At 43.0% G+C, this 15,110-nt stretch overlaps 3 protein-coding genes across 3 annotated transcripts; 2 read left to right on the forward strand and 1 right to left on the reverse strand.

Annotated features, from left to right (window-relative positions):
- The first annotated feature begins 559 nt into the window (after nucleotides 1-559).
- Nucleotides 560-1,655, forward strand: LOC147192104 (phospholipase A2, minor isoenzyme-like). The gene is made up of 4 exons (XM_086135928.1): nucleotides 560-624; nucleotides 723-870; nucleotides 947-1,080; nucleotides 1,213-1,655. The coding sequence occupies exons 1-4, from the start codon at nucleotides 576-578 to the stop codon at nucleotides 1,329-1,331; spliced, it is 450 nt and encodes a 149-aa protein (XP_085992054.1). The 5' UTR covers nucleotides 560-575; the 3' UTR covers nucleotides 1,332-1,655.
- Nucleotides 1,656-8,178: 6,523 nt separating this feature from the next.
- Nucleotides 8,179-9,218, forward strand: LOC147192105 (phospholipase A2, minor isoenzyme-like). Its single transcript, XM_086135620.1, has 4 exons — nucleotides 8,179-8,227; nucleotides 8,326-8,473; nucleotides 8,550-8,683; nucleotides 8,815-9,218. Exons 1-4 carry the CDS (start codon nucleotides 8,179-8,181, stop codon nucleotides 8,931-8,933), a joined length of 450 nt encoding a protein of 149 aa, XP_085991746.1. The 3' UTR covers nucleotides 8,934-9,218.
- A 2,671-nt stretch (nucleotides 9,219-11,889) lies between these two features.
- ppp1r3c2a (protein phosphatase 1 regulatory subunit 3C2, duplicate a) lies at nucleotides 11,890-14,330 on the reverse strand. The gene is made up of 3 exons (XM_086135009.1): nucleotides 14,276-14,330; nucleotides 13,690-13,786; nucleotides 11,890-13,328 (listed from the first exon to the last, which is right to left on the reverse strand). Exons 2-3 carry the CDS (start codon nucleotides 13,701-13,703, stop codon nucleotides 12,305-12,307), a joined length of 1,038 nt encoding a protein of 345 aa, XP_085991135.1. The 5' UTR covers nucleotides 13,704-13,786; nucleotides 14,276-14,330; the 3' UTR covers nucleotides 11,890-12,304.
- Between the last annotated feature and the right edge of the window lie 780 nt (nucleotides 14,331-15,110).

Here is a 15,110-nt window from a genome sequence, read left to right on the forward strand (position 1 = left end):
GCACTGTGTTGTGGACAATGAAATGTAGCATAAGTATCCATTCTTTTATCAACAGCATTGGCGCTGAGTCACACGAGAACTGCGACTAAGTGGCAACCAGCCAGCTGGGCTCGACTCCAGGTAGTGCTGTGACCATGGACAGAAGGAGCAGTAGATAAAAGGCGTCATTGATGGAAACTTTGTTTTGTTTTGTTTTTCAAAGCAAAAGACTAAATTGCATTTTCCCAATGGGAAAAATCTGTAAATGTATAAATGTAGTAGGTAATGAAGTCTCCTATAAACCAGTGATTGATTGACATGTCATCAGGGCAGAATAATGAAGCCAATACAAATGATATCTTCTAAATGTAACCTCTTAACATATTAAACATATGCCCAAAGTTAATATCTTTGCAAGCAGGTACCTTGAAGTTCATGCTTCTTTTTCAACACAGAATTGCTTCATACTCTCAATAGTACCTGAAAATTCCCCAATATGAACAGCTGACGTTGCAGATATCAAGGTCCCGGACTATATAAAGAGGGTCTGATGCGAGAGTGATTGCACCGCTACCACTGAGCTCGAGGCTCTCAGGATGAACACCCTCAACGCTCTGCTTCTCTTGGCTTTAAGCCTCTCCGTTGGTAAGTCGCTGCGAGCCCGCTGTGCGGTTTGTCGTTTAATCCTGTACATCAATGAGGACACCGTGACCAGGCTTGTTGGGTCTTGTTATGTCCTGCAGCTCAATCCCTGGATTACAGGGCTCTTAACCAGTTCAGAAAAATGATCCTGTGTGTGATGCCTGATAGCTGGCCCGTCTTGGACTTCCTTGACTACGGCTGCTTTTGTGGAAAGGGTGGCTCGGGCACACCCGTGGATGAGCTGGATAGGTCCAACCTAATTTCCACTTCAAATTCGGACAACTCATTTCAACCGTGTGCTTCACATGTTCTCTTACCTTGGCAGGTGCTGCGAAGTGCATGACAAGTGTTATAATGACGCTATGCAGCATCCCAATTGTTGGCCGATCTTTGACAACCCCTACACGGAGCTCTATGACTACAGCTGCGATAAGGAGCAGAAGAAGGTCACCTGTAGCAGTGAGTACAGCAAAATGGATGGAGTTCCCCCTATGAATTCAGATTTTTAGCATCCCATCATCTGAATATTGATCGCCGTTTGTTTTGCATCATGAAAACCGTAACATGGCCAGTGTCTATTTTCTTCCCCAGGCAAAAACAACGAATGCGAGATGTTCATTTGCGAGTGCGACAGAAAGGCCGCAGAGTGTTTTGCCCGGTCGCCATGGAACCCCGAGCACGAGCACCTGCCCGGCCACATGTGCGAGTGAAGACCCCCAGCAAACCTGAGCTAGGAACTGTAGCTAATGCTTGGAGGCGTCGATTACTATCAAGAAACATCCATCATGATGTTGTGCTGATTGCTGAAAGCGGAAATCAAACATGTTCATTCAAAGCGACGACGTGGATGATTAGAAATGATAATCATGGCATTTATTGAAAGATGTTTCAATTTGAAATCATTCAATGCATCTCGCTTTCGCTGTGCAAGAACGTGTGGACTTTTAATGTCAGTCACAAGAAGGATTGAGTGAACCTTGCAAAATAAAACCAAGATATTTAGGTTGGAATAAATGTAATTCTGTTATCCCATATTTACTCTCTGTGTAACTTTAAAACCTCTTTCAGAGTGAAACCTCACAAATACCTCATATACAATGGGGTAGGTTGATAATGGGAGACTTGTCGGACCGGGAGAGCTTAGGCTGCTCCTGTTCTAGCTTTTAAGATAATATCTTGTTGTTAAGTGAGAAGATAACATCAACCCCAGGACACCATGTGAGGGACATCCCAAGCTGTGTTCGCGGACCACCGACGTCCAGCAGAAGCTGTCTGATCACTTCAGGAATGAACTGTGTGTTCTCATTGAAACTCTCCTTGAAACTGTTGTGGAATGTGAAATTACTCCCCAGAGCCATTAGAAGATCGTGTATTCCAGGCCGCCACAAAAAAGGACAAAATCCGACTTCAACGGACAGTTAGGACGGCGGAAAAAATCGTTGGCACCGCCCTACCCACTCTTGAGGACTTGCACACTGCAAGAATCAAGACAAGGGCATGGAAAATCCTCCTGGATCCCCCGCACCCTGCCCACCACCTTTTCCAGCTACTCCCCTCAGGCAGACGCTACAGATCCATGCGCACCAAATCCAGTAGACACTTAAACAGCTTCTTCCCTCTAGCCATTAACTCCTTAAACAGTCACTGACGTAGTCACTCTTCTTGTACTACAAATACTGCTACTGGTTACTCTAAAATGGTTCAATGATTTGTTGTTTACGATGATACTAATGCAGCGTGTTATACCGGAGACAAATTCCTTGTGTGTTCTACATACTTGGCCAATAAAGACGATTCTGATTCTGATGAGGGACATCCTTCCAATAAATGCAAAGAGACAAACGTGGTCTCTTCAGAGTTGCCCCGGAACCTGTAACGGTTTACATGGCAGAACCAGCTGGAGAGCTGCTCTGAGATTGTGAACCGAGACATGTTTTAGCGCACTCTCTCTTGCAAGAAAGACAACCATGACTGCCTCCTGAGTCTTCCTGTTCTTGATGTGTTCTTAGCGTCAGATTACCAGCATTAACCTAACAATTTATTTCACCCCTCTACTGGCTTTATTTGCATTTTGGAGAGATACATTCTGATCTTAATTTAATGGAGCGATCATTCGCAAAGGTGGCATTTATTTGAATATTACAGGTACAGTACGTTTATTACATTTCAAAGAATTATAGTTGAACAAGTTGTTCAGTTGAATTAAATCAACTAGATATTTTTTTTAATCATAGTTATAATGTGCAGTGGACAATATATTAAACACTGAATCTTACCAGTCAGTTCTCCGAAACTAAATGCAGTGCCTGTTTCGTAATGAAATGGTTTATAAATGAAAAAAAGTGGTGTAATTTTATGTCATATTTTTAAAAACTTGAGGTCACTCTCAGGGAGATTATTAAATTACACTTCAAAAAAGTTCCGCAGTCGATATCACCACCATCATCATCACCTGTTCCGTTAATGTCATTGTCCATCCATCCGTTATCCGGATGAATGGACTATATTTGGTTTCCAGTGATGCGGGGACCGATGGATTCTTTTGTTGTTCCCGTATTTAATGAAAGTTGCGGAATGCAAATAGGTTCACTGTTAGACCGCATCTGATTTTTGAATCGTGATCATAACCGTTACATTTTTACTTGTGTTTTATTTATTTGCATGTTTGCTTGTGTTATCCTCCCTAGGCCAGTATGAAATCATTCGAATTATAAGAAGTAATTCACATTTGTTCTGCAGAGTTTTTGAACCCCGATTCCATTGTCACTCCATTTATTAAAGTTTAACATATAAAATGGACTTTGCCTCATTTTTTCCCCCTTCAAGGGTTTGATAGTGCCTTAGATATAATGTATAGTTGTCTGCGTTCATACAAATTGCAATGCAAAAAGTTGCTAGTTATTCACGGATCTTTAAATCACTAGTGTTATCTGTTACCATGATGTTGCCTCTAATAGCATAGGGAAATTAAATATATATGTTTGTCTTTAGCGTGATGAATAATTCTTACATACTGTATCATCCAGAAAACAGCTAATTTCTTTTAACTTCTTTATTGGACCTCTGTGCTTTATCCCTGGGTGGATGTAGTTTGGCATGAGGGATAATCAGTTTACAGTGTCTTTTATTAATTTAAAATAAAAAAATATTTTCTAGTAATCTCACCGTGGTAATTGCAGCCTCAGTTTGGAATTGTTCACTCCTTCAGGGAGTAATGATGGAAGAAGACACAGAATCTGCACTGTGCAGACGGAATATTCGTCAGTGGTTTTGATACAGACCACTGGAAATTGACAATTTTGTTATTATGGGGAAAAATGTCTATATATATATTTTTTTTAATATATATATATATATATATATATATATATATATGTATATATAATGTGTGTATGTATATATGTGCGTGTGTGTATGAGGTGGGGGGGGGCTCAACTTTTTCAGAATTGTGTCCATGTCGATGTTAAAAAAATGTTTCCTTTGCTGTGTGTTCACAAACCCCTGTAGAATTTATTTTGTGATTTCTTTGCTGGATTTTCAGTTTTGGTGCATTTGACTGATTTTCTTAGTGCCTTTGAAGGCGTCACTAATTTACGTTTTCACAAGGCGGTCTTTGAACGTCTCTTCAGCCGAATCGAACAGAGGCACCTGGAAGACAGATGTGCTTGTATTTTTGGGGAGCTTTAAAAAAAAAAAAGTGTCAGGAGAGTTGAGTGCCACGCTCACTTCCTGGCGTCTCTGCTGCGAGCCGCATCCTTCACGTCCTCGATCGGACTTCTGGGCGACGCTTCATGGTCAACCCCGCCGCCGATGTCGGCGTCGTCCCTCCAACCCCAGCAGAGGGCCATCACCCGACCAGCGGCTCCTCCCTCCAAGCAACTAACCTGCACCCTCTTCATATTCCCATGCTTCCACAAATTCAATGCCAGTGCTGAAAAAGGATTCTGATTATGGTCTGCATGCGTTAATTTTTTTATGTATTCGCACAGCACTGTGTTGTGGACAATGAAATGTAGCATTAGCATCCATTCTTTTATCAACAGTATTGGCGCTGAGTCACACTAGCCGTGCGACTGAGTGGCAACCAGCCAGCTGGGCTCGACTCTGTCACGTTGCAAGGTGGTGCTGGACCCCAAAAAGCAGGCAGGAGGGAGGAGCAGGGTGTATTTGACAGAATAGCATGCAAGAAACGCGACTGACTGAAATTGAAAACACTGGAGCATCTTATTTTTCGAAATAAAAATTTGTGAAGACAAAGCCCACAAGCATCCTCATTCACATGATTTTCACATTATTGAAACACATTGAATGATACAATATGAATGCATGAATGTGAATGATTTGATTGTATACACTTCATCATCAAATCAGTCAGTTCAGTCTGTCAAGTGGGTTGGCTGCAGGGATTTTGAAGGTCCAGCAGGTGGCAGTGGGCAGCGACACCGTATCAGCACAGTATCAACACAGTGTGTCAGTGTGTCGACACACCTCATGAGGCCTTCTCATGAGTTTTTAGTAAAAACTCTCAATAACAGAAACATGACCAAAAACATGACAGGAACAAGCATGACAGCGGCAAACAAGCAAACGATGACCCGACAATGAGTGATCGGGTGGGAGTCCTTTTATACAACGAATTACATAACGACCAACAGGTTTGCAGCTGCAGGGGAAGCCCTACAGTGCCACCTGTTGGTCACAAACAGAATCATGACAGACTCCAGGTCATGCTGTGACCATGGACTGAAGGAGCTGTAGATAAAATGTACTCATTGATGAAAACTTTGTTTGTTTTTCAAACCAAAAGACTAAATTGCATTTTCCCTGTGGAAAAATCTGTCAATGTATACATGTAGTATGTAGTGAAGTCTCCTATACACCAGTGATTTATTGACATGTCATCAGGGCATATTCATGAAGCAATGCAAAAAATATCTTTGAAATGTAACCTCTTAACATATTAAACATATGCCCAAAATTAATAACTTTGCAAGCAGGTACCTTGAAGTTCATACTTCTTTTTCAACACAGAATTGCTTCATACTCTCTATAGTACCTGACAATTCCCCAATCTGCTTTTGAGTTTGTGTTGCACATGCTGTACACAAATGGCAGTACAGTGAAACTCCTCTACAAAGAAATCATGTTTGCAGCAAGAAATTTTTCACAACAGGGGGTTTTCACTGTAGCAAATTTGAACTCAGATGTCAACACACACACAATAGTGCATAAGTATGAGCACACACTTATTTGACACTTCATATAGTCACTGAAGAAAGAAAAAAAAGGGAAAGAAATTGCGAAATTTACGATCGGCATTCACTTTCACTTACCGTATTTTCACGACTATAAGGCGCCATTAAAAGTCTTAAATTTTCTCCAAAATGGACAGGACGCCTTATGATGCAGAGCGTCTTGTGTATGCGCTGAGTTCCAAAACCTGACTGACAGCCGACACGCTGTTTATATAGAGAAAAGGCGGAAGTGACTGTGGACAGGCATGCGGCAAAGAAGTCGGCCAATCAGTGAAGGGTGGGCATGTATATATACATATATGGAGAGAGAGAGAAAAGGCAGACGTGAGTGACAGGCATGCGGGGAACAAGTCCGCCAATGAGTGAAGGGTGGGCGTGTAAGTGGACGCTAAAGGGACGCTACAAGCAGGTACCAACACCTGTATAGAGTGTGGCTATGTGCATTGTTGCAAAACAACTTCAGTTTTGTTTTCTAAGAACCCCCGAAAATAAATTCTACAAAGAGACACGCCTACGAAGCTCAGTTCAAACTTCAAGCCATCGGTTATGCTTTTGGCATGCGTGCCCATCTCACAGCAGCGGTGAAAAACCAAGTCAAGCAAATGAACTCTGAGCTTGCCGTTATTCCTGGAGGCTTGACTAAAGAACTCCAACCGCTGGACATTGGCATCAACCGGGCGTTCAAAGTAAAGTTGCGAACGGCATGGGAACAATTAATGATCGATGGCAAACACAACTTTACAAAGAGTGAGAGGCAGCGCCGGGCGAGTTACGCCACAATTTGCGAATGGATTGTGGCTGCTTGGACGAACGTGTCTGCTTGCACTGTTGTTCGAGTTTTTGGCAAAGCCGGCGTCATTTCTGTGGAGCCACATGGCAATGAGAGTGACTGACAACGAGAGGGAACACTGCGTTTTTGATGGATTACCGGTACTTGCACAATTGTTCAATTCTGATACAGAGGATGAGGACTTTGATGGATTTCTGGGTGATGATTGATCGGAAAACGTGAGTACATTGTACAATGGCTAAATAAAATACAACGGAACTCAGTTTTGCTTCCGTTGCCTTTTTAAAAACGTGTTTTTAGCTTGTATCTGTATGTCTTGGCATGCTACCGTATGCTTCAAGCTAACGTGTTTTTAGCGTGCGCGCATGAATGCCGTATGTTTAAGCTGGCGTATGTTTTACCACTTTAAAATTGCGCCCAATAATACAGTGCGTTTTGTCTATGTGTAAAATACAGAAATAGCACCCATTAATGAGACTGCGCCCAACCATACGGTGCGCCGAATGGTCGTGAAAATACGGTACATCAATTTCTTGGATAATGTCTTTTATTTTGCTTGCTCCGTCTTTCATTTTGATCACTTTTACCCTCTCTTCCAGCATCAGAGCTCTTCTTGTCTTAGCTGCTTGACATCCAAAGGTCCGTTTCGTAGCCATTTTAGCAATGCAACGGCCATGCTCGTCTGAATCTAACAATAACAAATACTTCCTGGACCCGGTGGCTTTTCTTTCCACCATCTCACTGTCTCTAACTCGACCTTCCCTTGATCGCCACCCAAGACAGCCTTGCTCAGCTGATGTAATGCAATGAACTTTTAAAAGCAATCCAGGAAACGTTCGTTTATTTGACTGTCCGTCGAGCCACAAGCAATTTACTCTGAGCAGCTAATCGGATGCATTCCACTCTATCTTCCATGGATCTAGCTTCAGTATCTACACACATAGATAATGAGGTCCCTCTTGGCCAATCGGAGGCCAGGATGATGCTCGGTCATGCTATGAGTATGCTGCGTTCATGAAACTCGGAGCCGTGTAAACCAGTGTGGTGGTTGCTGTTGCCAATTCCGAACGAAGCAGTAGAGGTCGCTGTTGGATTAGACTTTGTTGTAGTGAATCTCTTGGCGAGGAAAGAGCAGAGAAAAAGATTTCGTAGAACGCAACAGGCTTTTTTTTTCGTTGTATGGGGGGGGGTTAGGAAAATGGGAATTGTGTTAATGCATGAAGATTTTTTTCACACTAGGGGGTATTTTCACCCATGTAGGTTACGTTGTAGAGGAGTTTCACTGTACTGCTGACCACCTCAAGACTAAATGCATTTGAACGAGTTCAGTGGGTTCACTCGGCGGGAGAGTCACCATCTCCCCATATGTACGTTGAACTCTGTGCATTGTGAAGCGTGCGACCCTGTGCAGTATGAACAGCTGACGTTGCAGATACCAAGGTCCCGGACTATATAAAGAGGGTCTGATGCGAGAGTGATTGCACCGCTACCACTGAGCTCGAGGCTCTCAGGATGAACACCCTCAACGCTCTGCTTCTCTTGGCTTTAAGCCTCTCTGTTGGTAAGTCGCTGCGAGCCTGCTGTGCGGTTTGTTGTTTAATCCTGGACGTCAATGAGGACACTGTGACCAGGCTTGTTGGGTCTTGTTATGTCCTGCAGCTCAATCCGTGGATTACAGGGCTCTTAACCAGTTCAGAAAAATGATCCTGTGTGTGATGCCTGATAGCTGGCCCGTCTTGGACTATGCTGACTACGGCTGCTTTTGTGGAAAGGGTGGCTCGGGCACACCTGTGGATGAGCTGGATAGGTCCAACCTTATTTCCACTTCAAATTCGGAGAATTTACTTAAACCGTCTGCCTCACATGTTGTCTTACCTTGGCAGGTGCTGCGAAGTGCACGACCAGTGTTATAGCGACGCTATGCAGCATCCCAATTGTTGGCCGATCTTTGACAACCCTTACACGGAGCTCTATCACTACAGCTGCGATAAGGAGCAGAGGAAGGTCACCTGTGGCAGTGAGTACAGCAACATGGATGGAGTTCCCCCTATGAATTCAGATTTTAGCATCCCATCATCCGAATATTGATCGCTGTTTGTTTTGTATCATGAAAACCGTAACATGGCCAATGTCTATTTTCTCCCCCAGGCAAAAACAACGAATGTGAGATGTTTATTTGCGAGTGCGACAGAAAGGCCGCAGAGTGTTTTGCCCGGTCGCCATGGAACCCCGAGCACGAGCACCTGCCCGGCCACATGTGCGAGTGAAGACCCCCAGCAAACCTGAGCTAGGAACTGTAGCTAATGTTTGGAGGCGTCAATGACTATCAAGAAACATCTATCACGATGTTGTGTTGATTGTTGAAAGCGGAATTCAAACGTGTTCATTAAAAGCGACGACGTGGATGATTAGAAATGATAATCATGGCATTTATTGAAAGATGTTTCAATTTGAAATCATTCAATGCGTCTCGCTTTCACTGTGCAAGACTTTAAATGTCAGTCATAAGAAGGATTGAATGATTCCCTTGCAAAATAAAACCAAGTTATTTATTTCACCCCTCTACTGGCTTTACTTGCATTTTGAAGAGATACATTCTGATCTTAATTTAATGGAGCGATCATTCGAAAAGGCGGCATTTATTTGAATATTAAGGGTACGTTTATTACATTTCAAAGAATTATAGTTGAACAAGTTGTTCAGTTGAATTAAATCAACAATTTTTTTTTTTTAATCATAGTTATAATGTGCAGTGGACAATATATTAAACACTGAATCTTACCAGTCAGTTCTCCGAAACTAAATGCAGTGCCTGTTTGGTAATGAAATTGTTTATAAATGAAAAAAAGTGGTGCAATTTTCATATTTTTTAAAAACTTGAAGTCACTATCAGGGAGATTATTAATTTACAGTTAGAAAAATTCCACAGTCGATATCACCATCAACATCAACATCACCTGTTCCGTTAATGTCATTGCCCATCCATCCGTTATCCGAACCGCTCATCTGCAGGCGTAAAAATAAATGAAATCAAGTCTCTTGTTGGGTTTGTCCACTCATCAGTCAGAAGTGTTTTGAAATACATGGCCCGATCAATATATGCTAGATTCAGAGATTGATAAATAGTTTCCTGGTCTCCGACTATTTTGGTTCATGATGTGAAAGCCTTCATGTGTTTCACAAACAAAATAATTTCTCTTATGGTATCAGACCTGTTGATACTCGTGATTGTGATTGACCCAATTCTGGATGTTGGCAGGAAAAATATCTTCCTGACTCTTTGTAGCTTGATAATCAAACGCGGCGCTCCGGGTTGTATTCTTTAATTTGCACGTGCACGTCACACTCATCCAATCCAATACCATTACCTCTTGATTTATTTAGCGTGTTTTTTAATTTTTATTTTTTACAGCAGCTGCATACCATAACAAAGCACTTTACAGGACATCCATCCATCCATTTTCTGATCCGCTTTAACCTCACAAGGGTCGCGGGGGGTGCTGGAGCCTATCCCAGCCATCTTCGGGCAGTAGGCGGATGACACCCTGAACCGGTTGCCAGCCAATCGCAGGGCACACACAGACAAACAACCATCCACGCTCACATTCACACCTAGGGACAATTTAGAGTGTTCAATCAGCCTGCCATGCATGTTTTTGGAATGTGGGAGGAAACCGGACTACCCGGAGAAAACCCACGCAGGCCCGGGGAGAACATGCAAACTCCACACAGGGAGGCCGCAGCTGGAATTGAACCTGGTACCTCTGCACTGTGAGGTCAACACGCTAACCACTGGATTCCCGGGCTGCCCTTTACAGAACATTTAACAGAAAATAATAACACAACATATGCAACGCTGCAACGGCATTTATTTAAGCATGGACGCAAAAAAAAACAAAAAAACAAAAAATATGACAGGTGGCGAAAAGAACGAAAGAGACACTCTTACTTTTACGCTAGCTCACATTGACTCCATTCTTGAATCTGGGAACAGGCCTGCACAGGGAACCCCCCCCCCCCCCCCCCAAAAACAATGGCCCCAATTCCAGCACGCACACACACACACACACACACACACACACACAGATGCTAGAGGAGGAAAAGTCCATTATTTTACTTTTGGGTCTGGTTCAGGGGTAAATCCCTGTCCATATTTGACTTTAGCATCCATAATTTAAAGTATTCCCGATGGTATTCTAAATTGTTCAGGTTACATGAAACAAATACAGTTCTTCTGTGTAATTATGTCTGAAGGAGACATAATCGCAAATTCTGATAGCGAGAGACATTTTTTGTTTTCTAGAGAGTTTTGGGTGTGGCTAGGACAAGCTAACCCATGCAGAGCATGCGGGCCACATCGCCCCGAGGCTTCCTTTGGGGTCCTGACTCTTGCTGTCTGGAATGTGTGATCAATGCCATGAAACAGACACCAAGAAACTGAGTCAAACAGCTTTGCGTGTACTCACGTGTCTTTGTGTGCAGAGCATTCATTTTCGGTTCTGTGCTGGGAGACGATGCATGCATCAAAAAAGGGTTCTTGAAAATAAGATCTTTGTATTCTGAAAATATACTGTACTTTCTCGCACATAAGTCTCAGTTGTCGCTTTCCCTCGAGGGCCGTTCAATCAGTGTGTGTATGTGTGTGTGTGTGTGTGTGTGTGTGTGCCATACCCACTGCACATTTTAGTTTTGTTTCTATTTTTAAGTCTGATGTTCAGAAGTAACTTCACTACACCAGAACTTATGTCCACTTGTGCCACACCTCTTTTTTCTTGGATTTGTGTTTATTTTGAATGGTCTAAAATAACTTGTCTGGCCTATTCTTGGCTAACCTTGACAATTAAGCTGTGCTGCACTCGCAATTGGTTGTCAGTCAATTGCAATGAAAAATATGGTTTGATATTTTATTTGGGGTGGCCCAGTGTTTGACTGGTTAGCGTGTCGGCCTCACAGTGCAGAGGTGCAGGTTTTGATTTCAGCTCCGGATTCCCTGTTTGGGGTTTTCATGTTCTCCACGTGCCTGCATGGGTACTCCGGTTTCCTCCCACATTCCAAAAACATGCGTGGCAGGCTGATTGAACACTCTAAAGTGTGATTGTGAGCGTGAATGGTTGTTGGTCTCTGTGTGTGCCCTGCGATTGGCTGGTACCCGGTTCAGGGTGCCCCCCCCCCACCCTCCCGACTGCCTGAAGATGGCCCCCCGCGATCCTTGTGAGGAAAATGGATGGATATATTATTTATTTATGACATTTCAAATTAATAAGTCAGTCCACAGTGTTTCTTCTAATACAGTGTTCATTTTACAGTCTGAAGTAAGGGAAAAAAAACGGACAAAAATGCATGTTTTTATGTTCATAAAATTTTCTTGCAGAATTAATTCTCAACAAATGTTAGGGATGACAAAGGGTGAGAGGACAAAAATATGACCAAAAAAAAAAAAAAGAGAGGAAGGGTCTGTGGAAAATAAGCCTCTCACCCTCCAGAAAAAAAACCATTGTTGAAAAGTATGCTCAGATATGTACTGTATGACAAGAGCTTCATCAATTTAAATATTCACATTCCAGCAGGGCAGCTGAGCTCTGGCACTTTACATCCAACAAACAGTGAAGATTTCACACAGCATATTCCTTTTTTTCCATTATTTATATGTCCTCGTAGCTCTTTTGACTGGACTACTGTCATCTGCTCGATTTAATTGAACAAAGGGATCTCCGTTCCACTCAGACTGAACATGTGAGCCTCCTTGGAAGAAGTTTAGGTCTGCATGGTTCTGCATACTGATCGACGGACACACATAGGAAGGAAAAGATGGTGGTCGGTGCTTGGGAAGAGAAGACTGTCCAGTATCTTTTTTCATGCACACCTTATAATTCTTTCCTTTGTTGTTATCCCAGTGCATTGACATGCCGCATCCGGGCCTAAAAGCCACACAAAACTCTATCCACTCAGTTGGGTTGATGGTTTGAGGTAAGCGCAAGTCGAAGGTGAAAACGTCCACATCGAAAGCTCCGCACCGCTGCTGTTGCAAGAACATGCACGGGATGTCGAAGTGGTGCTGCCAGGAGTCGAAGGTGAGCCTCAAATGGACGGCCTTGTCAGTGCTGCCGTGGCAAACGTGCACTTTCCCTCGCAAGGAGCATTCGGACACGCTGCAGCTTTCCAACTGTACATTTGTCTCTCGTAGGCGTGCAAGGAACGCTTTGGAGTCCAGAGCCGGCTGAGGAAAGCCCAGACGATACTTTTGCTGGTGTGTCTTTTTTGAGTTGGGCGCTATGTTTAGGCAGGACTCGATGAGTTGTGGCTCAGCAAAGGAGGATGCGTCGGGCATAAATAGATGCACCGCCGTGAGCGCCAGTCCTTTGGCGTCTGCAAACACCACGCGCTTCTTGCAGAGGCCTCCGGCTTTCTTGAGGAAACAGCTCTGAAGTTGTGAGGATGTTGGGGGTGACGAGAGACTAGATGCAGAGGACTGGGAAGCGGTGGGTTGATGGAAAGAGTGGGAGCTGGTTCTTCGCGGGCTGCCGGTGGGCGGGTAATGATGCAAAGCGGGTTTCATCGATAGAAGTTGATAAAGTCGTCGGCGCTGGCTCAGGCTTAAGCACATGGCGAGGTCGACTTGCATCTCGGTTGGCTGAGGGTGGCTGCAAAGGTTAGGCAGCACTCTGAGGGTCAAAATAAGAGTGGACCAGTTTCAATGTTTTACATTTCCTCATGTTGCCAAAACACACATTTCGTAGATTTCATTTCAGAATGCGGGTTTTAACTCATTCACTCCCAAAGACGTTTTTAAACGTCTTTTCAGACTTGGTCCAGAATTGGCTGGTCCTGAATGAATTTTTTAATGGAAAATATTCAGTTATATGTAGTGTACATGTACTGCAAACACACACACACACGCACACACACACACACACACACACAAGTGTTTTTGAGTTGGGCGCTATATGTGTGTGTGTGTGTGTGTGTGTGTGTGTGTGATTTTCTGTTTATTTTTCACAGTCAACCAAGAGAGGTCACGCTCACCTTGTGCAATCCATTTCCGAACTCTCGTCGTCACTCTGCCATCGGATTTCGGATCGGACAATTCCAACTCATCCACCGGCAAACATCAACAGGAAAACTGAGGAAAACAACGTTGACTTTGAAAAACGTGTCACATCTCGGGGATTTTAATAGATCCAAGGAGCGGGAGAGAAAAATGTTCAGATTCTTCATTTAGTACACTTGATAGAGACAGAAGTGTCCAAACATGCTCAGATCTACATTTTGATTTGCTGTCAACAGGCTTGGATGACGCCTCATTGACATTACAGCTTACATTACTGTTTCATAATTATTATGTCATTTCTATGTGCGGATACCACCACAATCGAGAGGGACCATCCTTTAAAAGAACACATGTCCATCATTTAAACCAAACTCAGGGTGATATTGTATTCCTAGCTATTGAAAGAAACGACATACAAAAGTACTGAGAACTGGTTCTTTGAAAATAGCACAACAGTCAGTCACACAGTATTCTAGCAATAGCGCACTTCAACAAAATACACCTTTCCATAAATCCATCTTAATAATAATAATAATCGAAACACTATAAAACGATACTCACTTGCGTTTCATCAGCAAATACCAAAAGAGGACACGAGACCGAGTCAGAACTCTGCTCTCACCTGAACTTATGTGAGAAGTTTGCCCAGAAGCTGAACCTTCAGTTGGCAGCTGCTTTGCATATCGCTTGAGTTGAGCCAATGAACTTGCTTTCGTCATGCCCCTAAGCTGCATATGAAGCGGAGAGATGTTCTTATGACCTGTTTTCATAAAGTTCAACAGCATGAAAAACATGCCAGCACGTGCCCTCATTTATATTTTAGTCACTGGTTTAATGTCGGGAGACAATTTTGTACATCGGCAAATAATTGTCGATATTTTTGGTTTGCTGAATGTTATCCCGGTGATGATAAAAAAATGACAATTTGCTGTTGAAATTCAAAGTACAGAGTAAACAGAACTTAATAAGGGATTAGAAATGTGATCACATTCTCTGGATATGTATGTTTTGAATAACACAGTTGCCAATACATTTCGATAAATTGAAAGATAGATGACATATTTTGTATCTTTCCTCACCGGTTTGCGTCTCCGACATTGTATATTCTTTGAATTTCCTTCTAAGAGCTTGACATCTTCAAATTGTTGCTCACAAATTTCCAAGCCGACAGTCATTGTCAAGCTGTGTTTCGATGACTGCACACCGTGTCATCTCTTGACAGACACGTGGGAGCTCCAAGCAGACGATCATCTGTGGCATCATGCCAAATGTATGAGGTCACACAAGAGAGTCAGCTACAGACAAACTCTCCCTGTCTTTTGTAACTTTGTAAAATTGTATCCATTATTGCTGGTATTAGGAATGCTCTTGTGAAAATGCTGTGGTCGATGTGCCA

This window comes from Hippocampus guttulatus, chromosome 17 (assembly GCF_054856545.1).
Source record: "Hippocampus guttulatus isolate MCC_2025c chromosome 17, RoL_Hgut_1.0, whole genome shotgun sequence".
NCBI classification, from domain to species: domain Eukaryota; kingdom Metazoa; phylum Chordata; class Actinopteri; order Syngnathiformes; family Syngnathidae; genus Hippocampus; species Hippocampus guttulatus.